This window comes from Dryobates pubescens, chromosome Z (assembly GCF_014839835.1).
Source record: "Dryobates pubescens isolate bDryPub1 chromosome Z, bDryPub1.pri, whole genome shotgun sequence".
NCBI classification, from domain to species: Eukaryota; Metazoa; Chordata; class Aves; order Piciformes; family Picidae; genus Dryobates; species Dryobates pubescens.
Genome location: NC_071657.1, coordinates 37,845,914 through 37,871,857, shown reverse-complemented (window position 1 = coordinate 37,871,857; position 25,944 = coordinate 37,845,914). Strand labels below are relative to the sequence as shown.

The window sequence follows — 25,944 nt, the reverse complement described above, 5'->3', positions numbered from 1 at the left end:
TAGTATTTGCCTTTCCAAGAGTGAAGATGTAGTGTCATTAACAAATCAGAGGGTTAGTGACAGTGGTGGGAATCGCTGGCCTTTTTATCTGTAATAACCATCCTCATACTGTTTTAGTTTCTTGAAATTCTGTAGTGTCTAATCCTTTTGAGCCAGTTGTGGCTGGTTCTCTAAGACTGGTGCTGAAACAGAATGTAAAAAGCAACCTGAAACTGACTACTCAGTGTTCTCTTACTGCTAAACAGAGAATTATGCTTCCTTAAGTAGAGCTTTGCTTTACATGTTCAGCCAAGAAGTGGAATTTGTTGGACAGCCCATACTGAATTTCAGAGCATCAGCTCTGTCATGGGAAACTGACTTGTGTTTTACAATGTTCCTGTTCAGTGTAGTAATTAACTTACATCCCAAACTTTATAATGTCTTGTCATTCTTGCCATGCTTACATCTTTAATACTCAACTTCATATTTCCTCCTCCTTCTTCACTGCCTGTTTTTTTTGTTTGTTTTCTTTTTTGGTTGTTGCCATTCTTTAATGGACCTGTAGTTAGCTTACAATCTCTCTTACATACTGCTGAATTACTTAATGTGAATTATTTCTTGGGAGCTAGTAGGTGTTCTAAAGGGTCCCACAGATCAGTGGGTGTAAATTGGATACAGGTGTCTGCAGCTGACTTTCTTTGGTGTGTTACTTTTTAGGTGAGTGTCTGTTTTAAAATCAGAAGTTAGGACCTATGTGGGGTCTGAATCAGTGTTAATCAAATTCTGCTGGGTGGCCTAATGTCTTCAGAGTGACACAAGTACAGAGTTACTTCAGAGTCCTGCTCTTTTTGGTGGTGTAGTTGATGGTGTACAGGAGTGTTTCAGAAGTAATCTAAATAAGGTTTGAGCTAAGATACCAGAAGTGGAAATGGAAGGTGTGCTTCAGTGTGTCATGTAAAACTGATCTGGTACTTGCATGTTCCAAAGCAATATGGTGTCTGCAACTTAAATGTTTTTTCATCCTCTGATGAAATGAGAGGTACATATGAAATCAGAATATTCAGGATGTTCACTGCTGTTTCTAAATGCCTTATGAGCAATATTTAACATGTGAAAATGTGGTTTGGAGGTAATGAGTGGATCTTGTTGAGAAATAAATTGTATGGACCTTTTAAACTAAGTTTTAGTTTTCAAAATTTTAAGTATATGAAACATCCTGATTCTGCAGTGGTTTAGATTTTTTCCATACTACTGATTTGGTGTTAAGTGATAGGAGTTTCTTCTGTCTCATCCAAGATTTTTCACTGTTAAAAGAAGTTTTAAGTTTTTCTTTGAGACAGTCATGTTAGCAAACTTTCTGTTTTGGAGTCTCTGCTAAATGGCAGACAGTTGCCCATTAGAAAAATGTTCTGGTCTTTGATCAAGTATTTTGGCTAACTGTTTGACATTAACCGTTCAGATTATCTGACTCCTTGTATTTGAACTGGTTATAGGACTTAAATAATGCAAAGTACATTTCACTAATGCTGCTATCTTGACCTTAGAGTCACAATGGCTTCAGCGTTCCGCATCTCTCTGAAACCAAAGGTCAGTGATAGCATGACTCACTTGATGGTGGACTTTGCTCTGGAAAGGCGCATGCTCCAGGCTGTGAAGTTTTTGCCAGGTAAAATCTATATGTGAAGAGTTTAATTTCTTACCATATGAATGACTTACTAGATTAAAAAAAAATCAATGAACAAAAGAGCAACAAAACAAACAAGATGCCAAAAAAGCCAAAAAATTCACCTCTTGCACTCTAATAAGCAAATTTTTCAGGTTACTTAAACTCATTCATGGGATATTAAGCTGAATACCTTGAGGTAAAAGGGTTTTTTTGGTCTTAATTTCTACATGATATAACATTTCATAAAATAGCAGTGGTCTCAAAAGTGAGAATGAGTCTTCCTGACCACATTTTTTTCTTGAGTCATCAGTTGCTCTGTACTTCCTGAAGTTACAAGTTTCTCAAGGATGTACCTGCTAGCTCTGTGTCTGAAGTGTAGTCATCTGCAGTAGTGTTATATGTGGGAGTGTAAGCTAGTATGTCACTTTAAAGAGTCTAAAATGCAAGAGAGGGATAATCTACTAGGGTTCTGATAGTACCATAATAACAAATATACACATCAATACATAGTTTGTATGATTGGAAAGTAAACTTTGGTGCAGTATGTATCCTTCAAATGTTTTTGTTGATATTGCTTTCCTATTTAAATCACTTTGCCTTTGACTGATACCAAGAATATACTGACAAGAATACCACTGGCAGGATGTAAATTGTTTCATCTCTAGGTCACTAATCCAAATCTGTTAAGGACATGGCAGCATCAGTTTACATTTCTGCACATTTATCTTGTGTGCTGCAGAGTCAGTATGTGGTAGCAGGTGTAGTGAATTACCAACATTATTCCTAGAGGTCAGCTGCCAGTTTCTAGGCAGAAGTTAACCTTTTAGTTTCAGGCTCTGGGTGCCTGTATTTCATAAGATAAGGACATAAGGTAGGTAAGTTGGTCACAGGGCACCTGTTTAACAGGAGTGGGAGTGTAATGCTCTAACAGCAGGGATGAACAGAGTCTTGTATCTGGATCAAGATAGTCTGCTGTAATGCCAAACTACCAAATTACTCTTCAAATACTGATAGCTCAAAGTGTTGCAAACAAAATTGCACTGAGCATAGACCTTCATATACCAGGAAATACTAATGTCCTAGTGTAGATTAAGTGATACTGTTTGTGGGCTATGTCTGTACTTACCTTCCAGAGGCTCATAAATAAAAGTTTTGCCTTTTAATATGCATCTTGTGTAGTGTTATTGTAAGTGGAAGCTTATAACTTTTAAGTTCACTGTATTCTGGCATGTCCTATGTAATACCTCCAGAACAGCATCAGCCCAACTTACTCAGAAAACAAACATCTGGAAAATTTGATGCCCATGTTCACTCTAGAGCTAATGTGCATTTCTATTTTGGTAAAATTCATATTAAGCCTAGTCATCTATCATACTGGGCTAAGGGCAGTTTCTGAACTTGGTAAATCCAAGGAGAACTGATTAATAGTATTCAGTCCATTCTCTTATATAAACTGATCTCCACTTTTCTTTCTGCAGTCCCTAAAGCTCCAGAGATCGATGCAGCAGCATGTCTGGTTGCTGATAACTGCATAACAGTATCATGGAGAATGCCTGAAGAAGACAGCAGAATCGATCATTTTGTACTGGAATACAGGAAAACTAACTTTGATGGACTTCCTCGAGTGAAAGATGAACAGCGTTGGGAAATGATAGACTATATTAAAGCAACTGAATATACATTATCAGGTAAAGTTTTCTTTTATTTCAAAACTGAGAACATTGATGTAATTCTTTATGCTTGAAAGTTTCACAGTGTGCCTGTTGTACATAACAAAGCTTCAGTTGTTTCACATGAGTCTTAGGTTCTCTGCACAGCAGTGGCTCTGTCTTTTCTCTTGACCTAGAGGTTTTGCAGACAAACATTTATTAAATGAAGTTAACGCTGGTATTTAAGCTGCTTTTTTTTTTTCAGATTGATATAAATGAAAGATAGCTGTGTGGAATAGATCTTCATCTTGTAAAAATTATCAGTAATCAATGTCAACTCAGGTTTCTAAACATTCACTTTTTAGGTCTGAAGTTTGATACAAAATATATGAACTTTAGAGTACAAGCCTGCAACAAAGCTGTGGCGGGGGAGTACTCTGATCCTGTGACTCTGGAAACCAAAGGTAAAATTTGAAAGACTAACCTTAGATGTATAGAACTTTGCACCTATGGTCTGCCTTCATATATGAATTTGTGTGTTAAGTCTGTTTCTTTATGAGCATTGCTGAAGCGTGCTTCCTATGTGAGAAGTGTTAACAACCATTTCTGTAAAGGATTAAGAAGGTTATTGACACAAAGCTGGCCTTCTAGCATGCACATCACTACTTCAGTTCTAGTGTTTAACTTTTTCCAACAGAGCTTGACATTGGTTGTTTTATACTATGGATCGACAGTGTTATGTTCTGCTGTGTCATGCCAACATACACCAAGAAATTATTAATGTTGTGGCCGAGCATCAGTAGGACTCCTAGGGCATCTAAAATTGGCTGATTATTGGTACTCAGCATGTGACAGGTAGTATCTTTCTGTAAAGAGAAGATGCTGATAAGGATTGGTTTTACTTTGTAGATTCTGATCACTGTCAATACTTACAAAGAGGTAGCTCCAAATTGCAGAAATTAAGTCACTGTGTTAGAAATCATTTTGTGAATAAACCGAGGGGGGGGAACCTCAGAAGTGATATTTTGTAACAGAGCACAAATCTCCACTGCTATGGTGGAGATAACGATCCTCAGACTTTAATTATAGACAAGCCTTTAGTGTAAAGGGCAAAATGACTGATAGGAGCTGGATAATTAAAATATAAATTCTGATACTTGTGAATGTTACTTCATAAGAACAAAGCCGTATGCAATTTGAATGAGCTCATGAGCATTCTGTTAATTTTTCTTAAACAACTTTAATGTTGTTCCTTGTCTGATATGTAGGATCCATTTAATAGCCACTTACATTCCTTACTCGAGTACCATTAAAAGTCTGATTGTGTGGGCAGTAATGCCTCCCATATTTTTGTGTGAACATTATTGAGTTCAGTTCCTTTACTTAGCAGTCCATAGAAACTCAGTGTCTTCATTCACTGCACTCACTGGTTTTCAGACTTGTGTGCTGTTGAGCTTTAAACCCTTAAAATCTCAAGTATACTTTTTTTTTAGAACTGGACTGTAATATCTGACGGTATTTGGACACTACAGAATAGGGAACTTGACATACTGTATTCATTTTGAATGAAGGACTTGGCTGCAATGTATACTGAGTCTCTTCCAGTTGTGTTCATTCCCTACTGCTCTTGTGTCTAGTGTCTAGAGTCAATTTCACAGTTCAACACTGGCTGCCTCTGTGCTACCTTGTAAATTTAGCATTCTTGAGGTTTGCAATCCTTACTAATCATAGAGTGTTAGACTGTGTGGAAAATAAGCATATCTGTTTTTTTTAATCATTCATATTTGTAAGATCCTGGGGAGTGGGATGTAACTAGCAGAAGGCACTGGCTGAGTTTAATTGCTGATACTCCAGCATTATAAAGATGAAAAAAACCTATGTTACAATCTACACACTGGAAGTAGATAGCTGGACTTTATGCAAAGGGTACCTTACCTTGATTACAAGCTTCTGACTAAAATACAATGTTTCTTTTTCTCTGCTGCAGTGCTATTACTGCTTCTGTAATATCTGCTGTTGGGAGAGAGCATTGTACCATTTCACTATTCTGCATTTTGTCTTGATCAGCATTTGTGTTCAGTTTGGACAGTACTTCATCTCATCTGAACTTAAAAGTTGAAGATACCTATGTTGAATGGGATCCTACTGGAGGCAAAGGTCAAGAAAAAATAAAAGGGAAGGAAAATAAAAGCAGGTAAGAACTCTGTTTAGTAAATGTTTTGTTGTCTGAGATGTCTCAGCTGGCAATTAATGCAATCAGGCAGGGAGGAATTAAAGTACTTAAACTGGGAAATTCAGAAATCTTGCTTTGGAAGAAATTTTTATTTCCCTTGCCCTGTCACACAGATGTTTATTAAAGCTATTAGAAATTAGTCTTAATCATTAGATGGGATTTACTTTTAAAATATATTTGGTTAAGGTATCATTGAAGGTGCTGAAATAATTTGTAGCTGTGGTGGGTTGATCCTAGCTAGCCACCAGGTGCCCACTAAACTGCTCTGCAACTTCTCCTCTTCCAGTGGTCAGTGGGAAAGTATGATGAAAAGTCTGTGGGTCAAGATAAGGTCAGGTAGATAACTCCATAATTACTGTCATGGGCAGAACAGACCTGAGTTGGAGAAATTTAAATTTATTTATTGCTAATCAAAAGAGTAGCATAATGAGAAATAAGAGCAAATCTTAAAGTATCTTGCCTCCCATCTTTCCCTTCTCCTGCTCCACTTCATTCCTGACTTCTCTGCCTCTTTCCTCTGAGCAGGTGGATGGGGAATGGGGTTGTGGTGAGTTCATCATGCTTTGTCTCTCCTTCCTCACCCTCTTTTCTTTGCCCCAGTGTCAAGTCCCTCCCATAGAAGACAGTCCTTCATGAACTAGTCCAACATGGGCCCTCCCCACAGGTGCAAGTCCTTCACAAACTGCCTCATTGTAATGGGTTGGGGCAGGTCCCCTCCCCACCACAGGCAGAAATAACGACTCAGGCAAACGGATTGCAAAAAGTGATGAAAGTTTAAATAGGAAAACAATAACCAACAACAATGAAAGTTTTACAGAGACCCACAAGCACCATGACAAAGAGAGAGATCCCAGAACATACCCAAGAACATCCCATCCCCACCTGGGGGTACACCCAAACACCCCCCCCAGGGCTCTTTCTTCCCCCCCCCCAACCCAGCCTTGGGCCTGAGCAGGCCCAAGGGAGGCAGCTCACGCCATGTTACCTAGGCAGCAGCAGGGGACGAAAGAGGAAGTGAAGACCCTGCATGGCCTTTTTATAGGGGAGCAGGGCATTATGGGAATGGAATACCTGGTCCCTGTGACCACCCCCTGGGCTGGGCCCACCCCTTGGGACCTCCCAGGTGTGGCCTGCACAGTGGCATCTGGGCCAGCATCCAGCCTAAACCACGACAGACCACCCCTTATTCCATACCATAATCCCTGCACCCAGAACATATCATCAAATTAGAACTCTTATGACATGTGTAGCAACAGTCCATGTCTTCTTCTGGGCGTCCTTCCACACAGTCTCTCATTCAGGCTCAAGCATCAGTCCATTCCAGTTGTTCTTCCTCATATGATGGAACCTCCAGCGACGCAGTCCTTCTCCTGCAGTGTGAATTCCTTGTGGACTCCTTGGGACATCCTGGTCACCTGGAAACACCTCACAACTTCTCAGCCAAGCCTTTATCTGCATTTACAGTTTCTCAGCGGCTTTTTCCACCCCTGGGGCAAGCCGGTCGGAGCAATCAGGCTCCACGACCGCTTTTTCCATCCCTCCAGGGAACCACAACCGACCGCTTCTGGCCAGTCCAAAGCTACACCAATGCACATCGCAGGCACATCGCCCCCCCACGGGGCGTTCACATACCGAGGCATCACCACATCCGGTTCACAGCCCTCCCCCGGAGGGGGCGGCTGCAGCACAGCTCGCTGAGAAGAGAGGAGGCGGAGCCAGGTGCTCGGCGCCGTTTTCAGAACATGCCCGAAAACACCAGGGAAAGATTTACAGCTGCCGCCGCCGCCTGAACGCAGCCCGGCTCAGGCGGTGCCGCCGCCGCTTGAACGCGGCCCGGCCCGGCCCCCGCCGTCTCTGTCGCCGCGATGCAGAGTCCGAGTCACCTCCAGCAGTCGCTTGCCCGCTCGCCGCGGGTGTCCGCCCCCCGCAGCGGCCGCGGGCCGACCACGCTCTGCTTGCCGCTGCCCCTCCTCCGCTCCCTGCCGCTCCGCAGAGAACGAGGAGAAGGCAGGTCTCGCCTTCTTAGGCTACTCGAGCATTCTTAAGCTATCCTGGGCAGAAAGTCACAGAAAGAGCCACCCCTCGCTGTTCCCAAGCAACAGCAGGGCCTTCCATGCCATCAGCCACGCACCAGCTATCCTTCTGCAGTCCACAGGAGTTCACACAGTCGCCCCGGTAACAAAACCTGAGCCCCAACTTTCCAAACCCAAACCGACGCCCAGAACTAAATTTAAACTCTCCATCTTTTGCAATCCGAGCTGCAGTTGGCCCCACGTTGGCGCGCCAAAATGTAATGGGTTGGGGCAGATCCCCTCCCCACCACAGGCAGAAATAACGACTCAGGCAAACGGATTGCAAAAAGTGATGAAAGTTTAAATAGGAAAACAATAACCAACAACAATGAAAGTTTTACAGAGACCCACAAGCACCATGACAAAGAGAGAGATCCCAGAACATACCCAAGAACATCCCATCCCCACCTGGGGGTACACCCAAACCCCCCCCCCAGGGCTCTTTCTTCCCCCCCCCCCCCCAACCCAGCCTTGGGCCTGAGCAGGCCCAAGGGAGGCAGCTCACTCCATGTTACCTAGGCAGCAGCAGGGGACGAAAGAGGAAGTGAAGACCCCGCATGGCCTTTTTATAGGGGAGCAGGGCATTATGGGAATGGAATACCTGGTCCCTGTGACCACCCCCTGGGCTGGGCCCACCCCTTGGGACCTCCCAGGTGTGGCCTGCACAGTGGCATCTGGGCCAGCATCCAGCCTAAACCACGACACTCATCATGGATCCTTTCCACACTGCTCCAGTGTGGCTCTCAAATGGAGCCACAAGTGCTGCCAGCAAACCTGTTCCACTATGGGCTGCTCTGTCCAGAGGACCATGGGTCCTGCCAGGAGCCTGCTTCAGTTTGTGCTCTCCATGGGCTGCAGCTTTCTTCAGGGCACATCTGCCAGCTCTGCTGTGGAGTCTTTCACAAGCTGCAGGGTGGCTCTATTTTTGCTCCATTCCCAACTGCTCTTGGGCAGACATTTTTTACCCTTTCTTAAATATGTTATCACAGAGTGTTGTAGTTTGAGCTGGGTGCCCCCCTGGTGCATTCACTTCCTGTGTCAGAAGTCCAGCCCAGAGGGACGGACACAGGAAATTGTGTATTTCCTACCATAATTCTTTGCACCACTATAAGATCCAGTGCGGAGTCTGGCACTTCCTCTTTCCTTCCCTCTCCGAGACTTGGTAACTGGGGGAGAGATCTCCCGGCCATGGCCTGATTGGGCCCAAGGCCACAGGGGGATGGGCAGTCTCAGGCCTGGCCAGCTGAGACTAGCCCAGCAGAGGGAGGGGGAAGAAGGAGCCCTGGGGGTTTTGGATGCACCCTCAGGTGGGGATGGGATCTTTCTTTGTCACTGCACTTTGGGTTTTCTGTAACATTCACTGCTTTCTATTTAAACTTTCATCACTTCTGCAATCCGTTTGTCTGAGTCATTATTTCTGCCTGTGGTGGGGAGGGGATCTGCCCCAACCCATTACACAGAGACTCTACCACAGTCACTGACCGGTTCAGCCTTGCCCAGTGGCAGTGACCATCTTGGAGCCAGCTGGCACTGGCTCCTTCTGACATGGGGGCAGCATCTGGTATTTTCTCATAGAAGCCACCCCTGCAGCTATCCTGCAAGCAAATCCTTGCCACATAAACCATGTGCAGTAGATAAGATAAATGCAGCAAGCAAGTAGTTCTGTGTTCAGCAGTATTGCAGGTCATTACTGGTGAACAGACAGCTTTCCTACTATTAAAAAAAGAAACAGCTGGCTGGTTTTACCTTTTGAAAAACCTAAGGTTTAATAATATGGGTACTACAGATGTTTGAATTTATCTCATAACCCTCACTGATGATGAAAAGGTACCAATAAAACAAATCAGATAACAGAAGAAGAAATGGTAATGGAATATAACTCTTGTAAAAATGGCAGCCCTGAACATACTTACCAACTGTTCATCCAGGAAACATACTTGAGGAACTCCAACAGAATTACTGGCAGGCTGTTGAATGTTAGGCACTCAGATGTGTGCTGTTCAGAATCACTGAGTAAGAATAGTGCAAGATCAGTCTGCTCTGGCTGAGCCTTGAATACATGCAGGAATAAAGAATGGCAACTTTCTGGGCCTCTTTCAGGCCAGCTTCATGGAAGGGGAGGAATATCCTGATACCTCGCTGGAGTTTCCTGTATCAGGGGCCTTTCAGCTATCAGTGTGCACCCCTTTGAGAAAAGCCTAGCTCCATCTTCTTTGTACCTTCCTGTTAACCTTGTTGAAGACAGCATATTAGCTCTTGTCTTCACGAGGCTGAGCAAACAGAATTGTCTTCCTGTGCATCATGTTGTTTGATATCCAGTGGACTTGCTCTAGCATGTCAGTGTAAAGTCCTGAGGAGCCCAGTCTTGGGCACAAGGCTTCAGGCTCAGCCTGTCACTGCAAAATTGAGGAACAGTCACTTGCTTTGGCCTTCTTGTTGCTTGGGGTGGGTTAAAGTTTCCCATTCACATTAACTAAGCATGACCAGCTCAGTTGGAAGCAAATGGAAGCTGTATTTACAAAGTGCAAAAGCTACACTCTACGATGGAATGCAATGAAGATGTACAAATACACAGTATTTAGAATATTATACAAGTATTTACAATCAGAAAACAGCACGGAAACTCCCTGGACTCCCTCTGGGATCCCAGAGAGCAGGGGAGCTGCCCCCACCTACTGCTGCCCCCACAACCTTCCAAACCCACCTTGTACTAAAAGGGAGACAACCTGGAAGAGCAGTGTTCATCTTACCTGTTTCTCAAGGCCAGCCAGAAAGTGATTAGGTTCTCCCCAGCAAAGCAGAACAGCCAAGCCACTGGAGAAGAAAAGAAGGAATGGGGCTGAAAGTAAAATGTGTGAAATGTTTATTGAACACTTGCTTCTATACCAGATATTCTGTCCAATAAAATTAAGTTAGAATAATCTTTTGGTTTCCTTGTTACACACAGTAGTGAATTATTTCTATTTCTCTACTTTTCTGCTCGCAATCTGCAGCTAACTTTTAAAGGCATAGCCTAAAACTGCCACATTGCTGTCTTGCTTCTACAGCCTAGGACATGACTGGCCACCTCTGCACAGGGCACAGAGCAGTGTATTGTCTGCTATTGTTCACCTGTTGTATCACAGTATCACAGTATCACAGTAACTAAGGTTGGAAGAGACCCCAAGGATCATCAAGTCCAACCTGTTCCAACAGACCTCACAACTAGATCATAGCACCAAGTGCCACGTCCAATCTCCCCTTGAACACCTCCAGGGACTGCGACTCCACCACCTCCCTGGGCAGCCCATTCCAATGACGAATGACTCGCTCAGTGAAGAACTTTTTCCTCACCTCGAGTCTAAACCTCCCCTGTAGGCTCCTGTTATCCACCAAATCTCCCAGATGATTTTCTGCAGAGTTGCTCTTCCCTTAGTTGTCCCCTAGCCTCTCATATTGTGGGGGGTTCTCTCATTCACAGAACAGTATCCGTAGCTGAGAGCTTGGTGTTCAACTGATTCTGTACACTGCCCACTACCTAGTTTATGTATCATCTCATGAGGTTTGGAGTTACTGTGTGGGACAGTGTCCATTGCTCTTGAATTGTCCACAAGACTGGCTGCTTCTTCCTCAAAACCAACAAATTGACTTTCAGTGTGGTGCTTTTTGGTATAAAGAGCACTGCCTGAGATCATTTATGAATACCGTCCCTGTAGAGGGAGCATGATAGAGTAAGTTACAGCGGCATCTCAGAAATGAGGATGATTTCCTGTAGTAATAGAGCATTTTCTTTAATGATGCCTTCTTTCTGTTGACAGTGGCCAGAATCTCCTGAAGAGCAATAGAAGGTGACAATGTAACTCTTATTCCTAGCACCTAGTTTTGCTGGGAGTCCATGCTACTTTGCTTGATACAGTGAGCAAGAAATCTAGTAGCCTTTATCAGTAACAGTATACATGGTTATAAAAATTATTTTGGAATTTACTTTGGATTCACAGAGATTATGTATCTATTTTCCAGTGACTAGAAAACATCCTTTGTGGAAGGAGACCTGATTTGCAATTATTGGAAAAGCATTATCCAATTTAGTGTTGATTCAAAGATCCCTGTTACCTACAGACATACTGGTGCTTACTTAGCCTTCTAGCATATGACGGCACACTGTGTTTTTGACAAATGCAGCAGAGTTCCTTTCTGACAACTGTTGATTTTTTTTTTCCTTTTTTTTTTTGAATCCCCAAACCATTTTGTCTCTGAATATGTGCTACAGCTTTTAATAGGAATCAAGGGGAAAAGAAATAAGTGTTCTTACCTTTACAAAAATGGAGTTTAGCCTGATGGCATATATAGAAATCTTTTTGGCAATTCTACCTGTGAATCTACTTGTTCAAGTGAGCCTCTTTTTGTGATACATAAAGGCAGCTAAAATACTCCCTTGTTCCTTGTGCAATTGTGCTTTTCAGTGTACAATTCTTTTCATGATTTTTCTAACAAAACTCCTGTTTCAGAAATACTTCCCTCATTCTTCTTCCTTTGCAGTTTTTCACTGGTTTAAAAGTTGTGGAAACAAAATGAATGCCTAGGGTCCTAACTTCTTTTAGGTTTTACTCTTCTATTCATCCTCCAGGTAAAACAAGCTCTTGAAGCTGTGTAGTCAATACTTGTGCTACACAGTGCATATAAATATCTGATAAACTAAGTTTTAGTACTGTCTTGGAGATACCTCCGCTTGCTCAAGAAGTGGAGTCTTTTTGTAGTTGTCACTAAAGAACTTCCCTCTTCTGGCTTTTACTTTGATAGAAGGGCATGGTCATGTGTTCAGCTTTGCATCTCAGGCTGACCTTCTCTAGCAGGAGATTTAGATAAGCTTTGATTCTTGCAGGAGGCTTTTGTTCCCTGTTCAGAATATATGTACAATGTTGTCTACACTGGAGTGAAAATTTGAAGATAGCTCCATAGTCAGTGGAAGAAGTTGCATTGTAATTGTTTTAAACATCACATGTGCGGCTTCCAAGAGTTGAAAAACACAATGGCACTAAAATGCTTAATCATGTGCGGCATGCTTATCAGACTAGAAAAAAAGCCTCTGGATAACTTCTGATATTCCTCCAGAGATAATTTCTGATATCTCTTGTTGATATTTCTTCTCCAAAAGAGAATTCATTGCTTGGAATATGTTGTATTTGCTGAAATAGGTAGGAAAACTGAGACTAACTGCAGTATAGAAGGCAATAATTGTAACCAGGAGACAGGAATAACTGGTCCCTGACTAGTGGCAGAAATGTAACAGTTGCTATACTAGCTAAGGAAGACTGCTGCATTGAAAAATTGTCACCAAACTGCCTTGCTGAAGTAACAGTGCCTGCCTTTCTCTATTGGAAGGGATGCTTAAGCACTGTGGGAAAACAAACAAAACAAAACCAAAACCAACAAAAAACCTCAATCAAACAATGACAACAAATGCACACAAAAACCCCAAACAAAACAAAAAGCCCACAAACCAACCGACAACAACATCCCAACAAACTAATACCTTTTTTTTCAAGTTTTTATGCCAAATGCTTAACCTTGTTGTCTGAACTGGTAAAGGCTGATAGATTTTTGAGTTGAGAAAGTCCATGCAGTGGCCATTTATAGAAGACTTGAATGGACTATATTGAGGACCTTTTGTCTTCCTAATTGTGAGAAAATACTAGCAAAGTACCTGCGTTGTTCTTACAGCAATCTCTAAATGGCCACACTGCTTCCTGCATCACTCAGTTATAGTGAGGCTAATACAAAAATATCAGGAGCTTTTGTTGGAAGTGTGAGTGAATGATCTCTGATGCATTTGAAGCAGTCTCAAATCTGCAGTGTGATAATTCCTCCTGAAATTATGTTTAAATTTTTGGCTTTGGCTTTTTTTTGTTGTTGTTTCCCATGCTGCCACTCGTTATCTTTTTCTTTGGTAAGTAAACTCCAGCTTTCTCTTAATAAAATTCTAAAGCTATTTATATGGTACACCTGGACAAAACCCATTCATGTAACTCTTGCAAGCAATTTGGAGGTTTAGCTATGTTCATATCAGCCTTGGCAAATTTGGCTAAATGGTGATAACGCAGTAGACAACCTTCTTGCAGATTCCTGTAACTGGAAGAAACCAAACTTTGTGGTGGAGATGAACTACAAATTCTAGCATACTTCTTATATATGAACACTCAACACCACTCAGCTTTGGATTCCTATTGTGACTGTATTTTAAAGTATCGGGCAAGAGGGATATTTCCTAGCCTTTATGACTTGAAAACACTGCTGAATGACTCAAAGGAAATAAAATTTTACTGTATTAGTGGACATTTAAATAGCAATTAACTGCCAGTTGCAGTTGAAATAAAAGTTGTGAGAAAGCTTAGTGTGGTAACCCTTTGAAGAGACAGCAGAGGATGAGGATTTGAAAATGACTTCTCATGTGTTTAAGGTTTTTGGGTTCTTTTTGTCAAGGTAGAATTAAATTGCATAGCTGTGTCTGAGGAGTTCTAATTCCTTGCTACTCATTGCCTTTAAAATAATAACCAGACCTCATTACCTGGGTTTTAATATTCACTGTAATTTGTGAATAATCTGTGTTTTGTTTAATGGTTAAATTTCTAGGAATTAATTTTTAGGATTTAACTGAGGTAGAGGGAAATGTTTGAAAACCTCATTAGGTTAGAATTACTGCTTTATGCAACTGATGGCTCATTAAATATTTTACAGAGCAAAATGGATCTTTATTATTTTGCTTTTGCTTCCTGAGAAGGCTTTTGAAAAGCATGATTATAAAATCTGAGCCTTGCTTGATTGTGATTAGACTTAAATTTGATGATAACTCTTGAGGAGTTGCTTTGTGCTTCTCAGCACAATGTGTTGTGACACAATTTTTGTTCTGTAGTCTTTGAAAGAGTTAATACAAGTGAATATACTTTAGGTGTTTCAATTATTAATATTTTTTTTTTAGAAAAATTGATTCATTGAACTGTGAAAATCTCAATCTTTTTCTTGATATAAATTGTCTTTACATTTGATGCTTTGGTTTTGTGATGTTGTCAATGTGTGTATTTTAAAACAAAGTTATCACAAGTTTATTCCTTTTATGCTTCATTAGTTACACTTTTTCCTGGTAGTTCAGTTCTTAATTATATAAGCCTTATGTATTCTGAAAGACCTGGCTTTAATATGACTGATATTTTCCCATTCTCCAGTAATTAAATGCCAGTGAAAACTAAGCATTTTTGACATTGAGTATCAGCAGTGTATTCATTTATCGGATTGTCCTGGCTGATCTGTTAGACTTAGTGGAAATCTCATGCAGAAAACCAGAAACATGAATTTACTGAAGTCCTACACAGTACACATATTCCTTCAAACTATGTGCCCTACACCTGCTTTATTTCCCCCCGCCTCCCTCTTGTATCTGTTCTCAGCTTCTTTGAGCTTGTTAGCATCTTGTGTTTTTTCTGGCTGTCATCTCTCTTAGTCCTTGTGCATGCATATTGTTAGACCTGTGAAGTGGCTGAGCTAATGTGTCCTTTTCGCAGCTTATGTATGCTTACTGCTCCCTAACTCACTTTTGGAAGCTTGAGTGTGCATTTCTGTAACTGTGTCCAAATCTTGAATGTTTCATGCCTTCTTAGAAGTGGTGCACCATCTCCTAAGAGGACATCTGTTACCACAAGATCCTCAGTGAGGGGCAGCAGAGATCGTTTTACTGGTGAATCATACACAGTGTTGGGTAAGGTGAACTTTTTACTTCTGCTATGCTATGGAATGGCAGATTAACCAAATTTGCATGAAAATTTGTATTGTTCAAGGCTGTGTACTTGATGCTGTCCTGCACAAAGGTAATTGTGTCTCTGTAATGCTGGAATTTGGTTGGATTGGTTGATGGGTTGGACGTGATGATCTTGAAGGTCTCTTCCAACCTGGTTTATTCTATGTATAGAATAGGCCCTATAACAGGCCTGTCCGCTTCTTCCCCTGTCCTGCTAACCATCCTCATCTCTTCTTCTACCTCTTTGGGGGAGAAGGGAGGTAGGGGGTGAAGGGGGGCACAGGGGGAAGCCCCCTCTGTGGGGGGTCTGGTTTCTGGTTGAGTTCATTTGCTGTATATTCCTGTATATATTGTAAAATACCTGTATTTGTTGTGTTACATATAATCTGTTTCCTTGTAAAATATACTCTCATTTCTCTGACTGGGTTTAGCTGTGGTCTCTTTCTCAGTGGGGGAGGGAAAGCAGAGCCTTTCCTTTCAAACCACCACACTTTTTTTTTTTGCGCCCAACGTGGGGCCTGGTAATTAAGTAATTAAGTTGATTTATTGCTTGTCTCAGCCGGAGAAACGAAATGAAGGTGCTCTGGGTTTTAGAACGTTTATTCTTCTCGGTCTGTGGCATGTTGGTCTACCGGTACTGCATCGGATTGATGTTAGACCAGATAGGTAAATATTTAATGCATAAAATCTATTTGTGGTTTATGCATACGATCCAGCTGTTGTATCAACGCTGTTTCAGTTTTTTTCGGCTCACTAATTATGGCAATAGAACGTCTTCCACTTTGCCGATCGAGATAAGGGAGTTTAATGCTTCAGGAGGTCAAAGAGTAACTTTAAGTGCTGGCTGGGATCTTAAGGTGATTTATTTGACAGGTGTAATCCTGCTGTTGCTGATAATTATTGTGTGTCTGCTGTGGGCTCTATATATAGAGAAAAAGGTTTCTTGACCATGTTTTGTGATTAAGCAAAAATCTAGAAAGCGTAGGCGTTCCTCTAAATCTGCCCCAGAGTCCTCGAGTGACGAGGAAGGGGCTGTGTCAGTTAGAAAAATAGCAAAACCTATTGGCAAGGCAGCCTTAAATGCTTCACTCCCTGACTTTGGCAAGCAGCCAGGGGCGGCTCCCATTCCCAAGATGGCGACCGGTAGTGAGGCAAGGTCATTTCCGTCCGCCATGACAGGACCAGAAGGGGCCCCCACGGCGGCTGGTTTAGATCAGGACCTGTCAGCTTCTATCAAGATGGCTGTAAATGCAAACACAGCTCCAGTTAAACAAGTAGCAGTCTTAAAGACCAGAGGTGGAAAGGCCAAAGCTGATCCAGGAGCTAGTGGAGCTAATGGAGGAGAAGAGCAGGAGACTGATCCCGGTGAGGGAACCTCTGCTAGACAGACTGATCCCGGTGAGGGAACCTCTGCTAGACAGACTGATCCCGGTGAGGGAACCTCTGCTAGACAGACTGATCCTGGTGAGGGAGCCTCTACTAGGAAAGGGCCTGCTGGAGATGAAGAGAATGTTCGTCTTAGAGGTATAGCTGAGTTATTGAGATCACAGGATGGAGATGCAGCTAAGACAGCAGCTGGTAGTGGCGCTTCTCAGCTTAAAGAGATCCTTAGGAGAGTGACAGCAGGATTATGGGGACAAAACGTTCACGAAGATGTGATAGATGAGGAAGAGGATGACCTGCAGAGCTGCTCGTCACCGAGGGAAGAGATTCGCAATGTCCGCAAAGATTACCTCAGAGCAGATAAGGAACCCATCCTATCTTGGCTTGCTAGGTGTTATGATACAGGTGCTCCAGCTCTAATAGTGGGAGACAAGTCAGCAGCTCAGCTAGGAACTCTCTCAAAGGATAGTGGAATAGATAGACATCTAGCCAGGATTCTCGGTAAGGTTAATCTGTGGATACGCCTTTTAATGGCGGTTTCCCTGAGATACCCTTCCCGAGATGACCTTCCATGGAATCCTAAACCCTGGACTACCATAGATGAGGGAATTAAGCGTCTGAGAGAGTTTGCCATTAGAGAGATACTCTATGGTGACCATGATACTCTGAATCCTGATGACATTCCTGTGGCAGCTGGTCTTGCTAAAAAGCTTATCAAACTTGCTCCTTCCAATTATGCAAACATTTTGGCAAGTAGAATTGTGGCAAGAAATTATGGTGGAGATCCTCCTACGGTTGGCCAATTCACTGATCAACTAAGACAACTGGATGATAGCATGACACGTGTTTCTTTGGTTTCAGCCATTGAAACGCTGTCTGGAAAAATTGAGAATTGCATGAAAGAGCTCAAAGATTCCATATCCCAGTTGGCACAAAGAGATAATTCCAATTCTTCCTCCAGGTGGGTGCAGGTTTCAGCTGTGAGGAATAGACATCCTCCAAGGAGGTCATTTCAAAACAGGCCAAACCAAAACAGACCACCAAGGCAATCACGTAGGACTATTTGGATAACTCTATGTGATCAGTTTGGTGAGAACATGAACAGGTGGGATGGTCAACCGACTTCTAATCTTTTCAGGAGACTGAGGGAACTGCAAAGTGGCAGAACCCAGGGTAGCAATACCAGAAGGGTAGCTGTTACTTCCACAGTTCCCCAGGACAACTATGACAGCTCCAACAGTGGCTCCAGTTCTAACACTGCACAGTGTGCTCGTTGCACCTGTGGAAATGTTCCCCATAATTAGGGGTGCCCTGCCTCCCGCCAGGGGGAGGAGAGGGATAATGGAGATAACAGAATCTATTGGGATGTGTACATCCAGTGGCCTGGCACTTCACACTTTCAGAAGTACAGGGCCTTGGTTGACACAGGAGCTCAGTGCACCATATTGCCATCAAATTATCAGGGATCAGAGTCTATAACTATTCTGGGAGTCACTGGTGGATCTCAAGAGTTAAGTAAGGTGGAGGTTAATATAAGTCTAACTGGTAAACAGTGGAAGAAGCATACAGTTGTGACCGGACCTGATGCACCTTGTATTTTGGGAATTGATTTTCTGAGAGAAGGGCGTTTCAAGGACCCTAAAGGTTACAAATGGGCTTTTGGAGTAGCTTCTGTAGAAATTGATGGACAAAACCTGAAACTGTCTGCTAGACCTGAGCTTTCTGATGAATCTGCAGTTGTGGGACAACACAAGATTTAGGACATTAAGTTGCCGGTTGCTTCTCAGACTGTGCATCACAGACAATACAGAACCAACAGTGACTCTTTGTTGCCCATTCAGAATCTGATTCGTCAGTTGGAGAGTCAGAAAGTCATCGGCAAAACTCATTCACCTTTCAACAGTCCAGTGTGGCCTGTGCGAAAGCCGAATGGAGACTGGCGTCTGACAGTGGACTACCGAGCCCTGAATGAAGTAACACCGCCTATGAGTGCAGCAGTACCAGACATGATGGAACTCCAGTATGAGCTGGAATCCAAAGAGGCCAAATGGTATGCTACCATAGACATTGCTAATGCATTCTTCTCTATTCCCATAGCAGAGGAATGCAGGCCTCAGTTTGCTTTCACCTGGAGAGGAATCCAGTACACTTTCAACAGACTGCCAATGGGCTGGATCCACAGCTCCAGCATCTGTCATGCAGTAATCCATGATGCTCTGGAGGAAGGTGGTGCTCCAGAACACATCCAGTTCATCGATGATATCATCGTCTGGGGTAAAACTGCTGAGGAAGTCTTCGAGAAAGGTAACAAAATCATGGACATTCTTCTGAATGCTGGTTTTGCCATCAAGAGAGACAAAGTGAATGGTCCTACCACAGAGATCCAGTTTCTGGGAGTGCAGTGGCAGGATGGACGCCGACACATTCCAGTGGATGTGGTAAATAGAGTCTCTACCATGGCAAATCCCACGAACAAGCAAGAAACTCTACGTTTCTTGGGGATAGTGGGATTTTGGAGACTACACATCCCTGGATACAGTCAGATTGTGAAACCTCTGTATGATGTGACTCGAAAGAGGAACAGTTTCCACTGGGGACCTGAACAACAAGCAGCCTTTGACCAGATAAAGCAAGAAGTAGTTCAAGCAGTGGGTCTGGGACCTGTCCGAGATGGTCCAGACATTAAGAACATTTTGTACACGGCTGCAGGTGACAATGGTCCAACCTGGTGCTTGTGGCAAAAAGCTCCAGATGAGACACGTGGACGACCTCTTGGTTTCTGGAGTCGAGGTTACAGAGGTTCAGAGGCTAATTACACTCCAACAGAGAAAGAGATTCTAGCTGCCTATGAAGGAGTGAAAGCAGCTTCTGAAGTGATTGGAACTGAATCACAACTTCTCCTAGCTCCCAGATTGCCAGTTTTGAATTGGATGTTCAAAGGCAAGGGTTCCACACCACATCATGCTACAGATTCCACCTGGTCTAAGTGGATGGCTCTGATAACACAGAGAGCTCGAATGGGAAATCTTGAAAGACCTGGTCTGGTGGAGGTGATCTCAAGTTGGCCTGAAGATACCAACTGTGCTAAACCTCCAGAGGAGAGAGTAACTCGTGCTGAGGAAGCTCCTCCTTACAATGACCTTTCAGATGATGAAAAGAAATATGCTTTGTTCACAGACGGTTCCTGTCGTCTTGTTGGGAACAAGCGAAGGTGGAAGTCTGCAGTGTGGAGTCCAACACGCCGAGTTGCAGAGGCGAAGGATGGAGAAGGAGAATCCAGTCAGTTTGCAGAGGTAAAAGCTGTCCAGCTAGCTCTCGACGTAGCTGAACGTGAGAGATGGCCAAAGCTTTATCTCTACACCGACTCATGGATGGTAGCCAATGCTCTATGGGGTTGGCTAAAGAACTGGAAGAAGAATGGCTGGCAGAGGAAAGGAAAACCCATCTGGGCAGCCGACCTGTGGCAAGACATTGCTGATCGAATCGAGAGAATTCCAGTGAAAGTGAGACACATTGATGCTCACATTCCTAAGAGCAAAGCTACTGAGGAACAGCAGCACAACCATCAGGCAGATTTAGCTGCAAGAGTTTCTCAAGTAGACAAGGACTCTGAACTTGATCTCGACTGGAAACACCGAGGTGAGATATTCTTAGCTTGGTGGGCTCACAATTCATCAGGACATCAAGGCAGAGATGCAACATACCAGTGGGCTCGTGACAGATCCATAGACATTTCCATGGATGCTATCACACAAGTCATCCATAACTGTGACATTTGTGCTGCTATTAAGCAGGCAAAGTGAATTAAGCCCTTGTGGTATGGTGACAGATGGTCCAAGTACAGGTATGGTGAAGCTTGGCAGATTGACTACATCACTCTACCATGTTCTCGTTCTGGTAAGCAGTACGTGCTTACTATGGTAGAGGCAAACACTGGATGGCTGGAAACTTATCCAGTTCCACATGCAACCGCACACAATACCATTCTCGGTCTGGAGAGACAGATCCTGTGGAGACACGGAACTCCAGAGAGGATTGAGTCAGACAACGGAACTCATTTCAAGAACAACCTTGTAAAGAGCTGGGCAAAAGAGCACGGTATTGAGTGGATTTTCCATATTCCTTACTATGCACCAGTTGCAGGGAAGATTGAACGCTACAATGGTTTGTTGAAGACCACTCTCAAAGCCATGGGGGGTGGATCTTTGAAAAACTGGGAGAAACATTTAGCACAAGCAACCTGGCTGGTGAATAGTAGAGGTTCAGTGAATCGAGCTGGACCGGCACATTCGGATCTGATACAGAAAGTAGAAGGTGATAGAGTTCCTGTTGTTAGAGAAAATCTGTTAGGTAAAACTGTTTGGGTATTTTCGCCCTCAGGAGAGGCTAAACCTGTCCGAGGGGTGGTTTCAGCAGAAGGTCCGGGTCACACTTATTGGGTAATGCAGGAGAATGGTCAAATTCAGTGTATTCCACAAAGAAATTTAACTTTAGCTGAAAGAGTTTAATTTCAGACTGATGTACAGCTACAACGCGCTCAAAGGAAGAATCCCTGAGGAATCTACAGTGCACGAACCCTGAGAGCCCCTGTGTTCCTGTTTCCCTTTTCTTCACTTCGTCTGCAGAGAGACAAGCTGGTTTCCATTTTCTTATATCCTGACTTTTTTGGACTTCTGAATCATCTACATCTGAGTATAGCCGGAACGGACTATGAACTTTGCTCACGAACTGTAAATATGGTTTCTGATTGGATGGACAGTACAAATGACCAATGAAATTGTTTAGAAGGGGTGGACTGTGGCCATTTGACACTGTGCCTTTAAGAAAGGGGCACACTGGCTAAATGTTTATAAAAATATTTTGGTATTCTAAACAAATTTCATTGGTAGGATTGTGGGAGGTGAGATTGGACCCAGGGGAGCTGGGAACTTTCTCTCAGTCTTCCTTCCTTCGCTGTCCCTTTCAGCTGGATCTGCTTCTGGGCTTCTTGCCAAGAGATAAGAACTAACTCACTCCCTGTAACAGGCCATGGAACACAAAGTCAGTGCTGGGCCAAGGAGATTAATCGAGTCCAGTAAGTTCTGAGAAACTTTGGAAATTATTTCATTCAAGGCTGACCGCTGATTCTCAAGTCCCTGTGCTTGCTTGAACTGAAGATTTTGCTGCAAATCAAACATCTGAAGCTTCAGATCTTGATAGTTGTTCCTTAAATGAAGAATAACAGCCTGGGCATCCCTCAGTTTGAGCTTTTCTTCTTGCAAAGCCAGAGCTAGAGCTCTGTTGTTTGCTTGGATACTCTTCATTTGTTTGGAGCTGTTTGTTGGTATTTTGGGCTTCATAGTAGATGTCTGGCTAATTTACCCAACCTTGACCATTTCTGATTTCTTTTCTTTCATTCGTTCTTTTATATCACTCAGACTGTCTTTGAAGGGCTTTTTCAAGTGTTCAGCCATCTTCTACCTCCTCTGAAGGCAGTATACACCGCCCGTCACTCGCCAAGCACTGCCGCCGCTGCCAGAGCCACAGACCGTGATAATCCTGCACTCCCCAGAGCCCAGCCGCCGCCGCCAGCTCTCCCCTGGCGCCCACCGCGGGGCCCCGGCTTGTCTAAGGGCAGCGCCCGCCAGCGGCGCTCAGCACCCGCGGCAGCAGGGCCTCCCTCCCACGCGACGGGGCAGTTAGCGCCGCTCCTCCCCGCTTTCAAAACCCTGCTGTTAAATGTGAACTGACATTAAATGTATCCAGTCTCAAGGAATATAAGTAAAACTGGTCTTAATCTATTTTATATTTCTGTTCTGTTTTCTTATTCATTAATTTTTTTTGTTCCTTAATTTAGATTTTTCTTTTTCTAAGACCACCTTAAAATATAATTGAAGGTATCATTGGTGCCTACAGGGAAGGAAGTATTGTTAAGGTACAGCTGCATTGTTATTTAGTTGCTATAGCAACCTTACTTTGTTGTTTGTAGGAGACACTGCTGTTGAAAGTGGACAGCATTACTGGGAGGCGAGAGCCCAGAAGGACTGCAAATCCTACAGCGTGGGAGTAACATACAGAAACCTGGGGAAATTTGACCAGCTGGGAAGGACTAATTCAAGCTGGTGCATCCATATCAACAACTGGCTGCAAACTACATTTTCAGCAAAGCACAATAATAAAACCAAGACTCTGGATGTACCTGTTCCTGACAGAATAGGAGTTTACTGCGACTTCGATGGAGGTAAATTGCAATCTTAGATTTAGCTAAAAACCTAGTTGTCTATGCCAAGCAGTACTGAGGTATTACATTACATCCAGACAGATTTAGTCCCTTATAAAAATAAGGTCCAGACCTGCTTGTGTAATAGTACAGTTAGTTACTGAGAATTTTACAGTCATGTGGACAGTATGTAGTATCTTCTGGAAGCTCTTCCCTGGAAGAGAATCCATTCTACAGAAAATGAAATGGCAATAGCATTTAAACATGCATTTCAACTTGTTTTCTGCCTTTCCCAGGTCAACTCACATTTTATAATGCAAACTCAAAGGAGCTGTTACACACCTTCAGAACAAAGTTTACCCAACCATTACTACCAGGCTTCATGGTCAGTATCTAGAAAATTTTATTCATTATTCTGTAGCACTAAATTAAGTTTACTGAAGACCTAATTGTTTTTTAAAGGAGGAAACTGGGAGCACTGGTTTGGCTGACACAGAACTTCAAAAAATGTTCAATCGTTTTCTGTTTCTTTCATGTCGTGCTCAGTATAGCACTCCAATAGGAGAACTCTGCACCTGAATGTCTCAGCTATGTAAATAAAAGTAATTATATTTTTGTAGGGTAAATTAGTAGCACTTGCAGTAGCTGAGTCTGATACAATCATTGATCCAGACTAATGCAGATGGAAGCCCAAGTCACCGCAAGCTGTCAGAGCAGGTGTCATGAGAGAGAGAGCAGCACAGATGCTTACCTCTGAGACACAAGGCTCTGGCTTTCAAGCCTTTGAAAGCTCAGTGGGATTTTCATGCCATTTCTCTGGTCTGCATAATTCATTTTGTGGCACTAAGCTAATCTGTGAAAACTTGGTAAAATTATGAGAACTCAAACCTTGCACAAAATGCACAGGAAAAGGATTCATTACTTTGTATTGTTTTTTCTTTAATGATTTAAGTTATTTAAGTAGCTCCATTTGGAGGCCTTGGCTGTGTAATGAGGTGCCATCACATGTATAGATCTGGGAAGACTAAGGACTCTGGAGGAGGCTATCATGCCATTTGATACTAACAACTCAGCTGCCCAGGCACTGTACTCTAGCCTCTTGTAATTCAGCACATAGGAAACCCAGAATGGTAATTTTAAGGTGCAGTTAGGTCAATTAAAAAAGTTATACTTTTGGGCATGGAGGAGGAATGGAAAAGTAGTAACTTGCCTAGGCAACCTTACATCTAACATTTCCAAACACCTGATTTTTCACTTGTATTGGACAGAATCCTCCCACAGTTTGTATTGTTGGCTAGATCTACTGACAAGAGTACTCTAGGCTTTTAATATCCATTTATTTGGAGGTGACTAAAGTTCTTTTCAAATACAGGGAACGGAATAGCTTCAGGACTGTTAGGATACATGCATTAGTCATCCCTCTAGCATTGATAACTCATTAAGTCGATTCCTAAGTCATTCAAGGAAGTGTTTGCTTATCCACATCAATGTGTTAGTCTGCATTTCATATAGCCTCTAGTGCTTTGTGGTAGCAGTCTTGCAGACACTGTTGAAATTTCACTTTTTGGAAAGAAAAGGAATGTTTACAATAAGTTAATGCATAGTGAGAAAGAACCATGAGTAATCTCCAACCCTACATAAGAGAACACAAGGTGGTTGGGATTTTTTGTGGGGGGTTGTTTGTTTGTTTTAATTTTTGTTTGTTTAATGTTGGTTGGTTTGTTTGTTTGGGTTTTTTGTTGTTGGTTGATTGGATTTGGTTTGGTATGGTTTGGGGTTTTTTTACCTAGATGTAGTGTAGCCTGCAAGGTAATTATGATAGGCACAATGTAAAAATGTAATTTTTCTTTAACACGTAGAAGAAAGCTTGATGGAATTTGTACTATGACTTGTGACTTGCAAGTTTCAGTGGTTTTTTTAATACAGATTATTTGGTAGCTTTTCAAAGTGAAAATAACTTCAGAACTTGAGTTCCTCATACATCACAGATCTGTAGCTTTCATGTTAATTTGTCATTGTAAATACTTGCTGCTATGACACTGATCTTCAGGAAAGTTTTCCTATTAGAAGCACATCTTCTAGCATTAGCTCTTACACCTAGTTATAGAGTCAAACCAATGGAGAATGTGAAGCATCTTAGACTTCAGCGTCTTAAAAAATTACATTCTGTGTTGTTAGAATGTTTTACAGAGGGCTGTGGCTGGAGAGCAAGTGAGAAAATGAATGAAGCATCAGGACAAGTTTTGTTAGTTCAGTTGTGGGACAGGAGAAGAGAAAGGCAGATGGTTCATAATGTTCAGAATATTTACTTTATTTTTTAATTACATGTTTTTTCTCCCCTCCCTTAGATTTGGTGTGGTGGGCTTACAGTGAGTACTGGATTGCAGGTGCCAAGTGCTGTGAAAACACTCCAGAAAAGTGAAAATGGATTGAGTGGTTCAACGAGCAGCTTAAACAATATTGCCTAGTAATGTCTATTGAACACTTCTATTTCTGAAAGGCTGGGTTTTTTTTGTGTAGCTGCTAACTCACAGAAGCTTGTGAGCATTCAATTAAACTGGGTTTGCTGCCTGCTGCTGTTTTAGGCCTGGGTATTGACAGTGCAAAGGTTTGGTGCTGAAGTGTTAGGAACTTACTGTGAATCCAGACAGAAATGTCAGGTGGAAAATGGAACTGTTGCCTACTTGAAAAATAAGTGGATGAATCAAGAGCTGTAGCTATGTAATTTTCTAATACTGTATTTAAGCTTTTTGTTATGGACTTGAATATTACTTTTGTTATGAATATTATTTTTCTATGAAGAATATAACATCCACTTTCTTAGTTCTCCTAATATGAATTACTTGACTGTATATTTTATTGTTACTGAGCTTCGCATTAGAACTTGTGATATCAAATGTCCTTTAAAAAGAATTGATTTGCTAGCCTGGCCTGTCAAAATAGTAGGATCATTTCAAAAACAAACTATCATAAGAAGTTGCAGGCTTGCTGTGGA

General features: G+C 42.5%; 1 protein-coding gene across 3 annotated transcripts in view; it reads left to right on the top strand.

Moving 5' to 3' along the window:
- The window catches only part of FSD1L (fibronectin type III and SPRY domain containing 1 like), a 39,191-nt gene extending 13,247 nt beyond the window's left edge, over window positions 1–25,944 (top strand). The window contains exons 6-14 of one of the 3 annotated variants that reach the window (XM_054178550.1): window positions 1,524–1,645; window positions 3,124–3,333; window positions 3,660–3,758; window positions 5,362–5,488; window positions 11,397–11,426; window positions 15,231–15,328; window positions 22,719–22,970; window positions 23,246–23,334; window positions 25,298–25,944. In XM_054178550.1, the coding sequence (XP_054034525.1) occupies window positions 1,524–1,645; window positions 3,124–3,333; window positions 3,660–3,758; window positions 5,362–5,488; window positions 11,397–11,426; window positions 15,231–15,328; window positions 22,719–22,970; window positions 23,246–23,334; window positions 25,298–25,417 (1,147 nt within the window). In that variant the 3' untranslated portion in view covers window positions 25,418–25,944. The remainder of the gene's footprint in view (window positions 1–1,523; window positions 1,646–3,123; window positions 3,334–3,659; window positions 3,759–5,361; window positions 5,489–11,396; window positions 11,427–15,230; window positions 15,329–22,718; window positions 22,971–23,245; window positions 23,335–25,297) is intronic. The other 2 variants (XM_054178552.1, XM_054178551.1) reach the window with 2 other exon arrangements.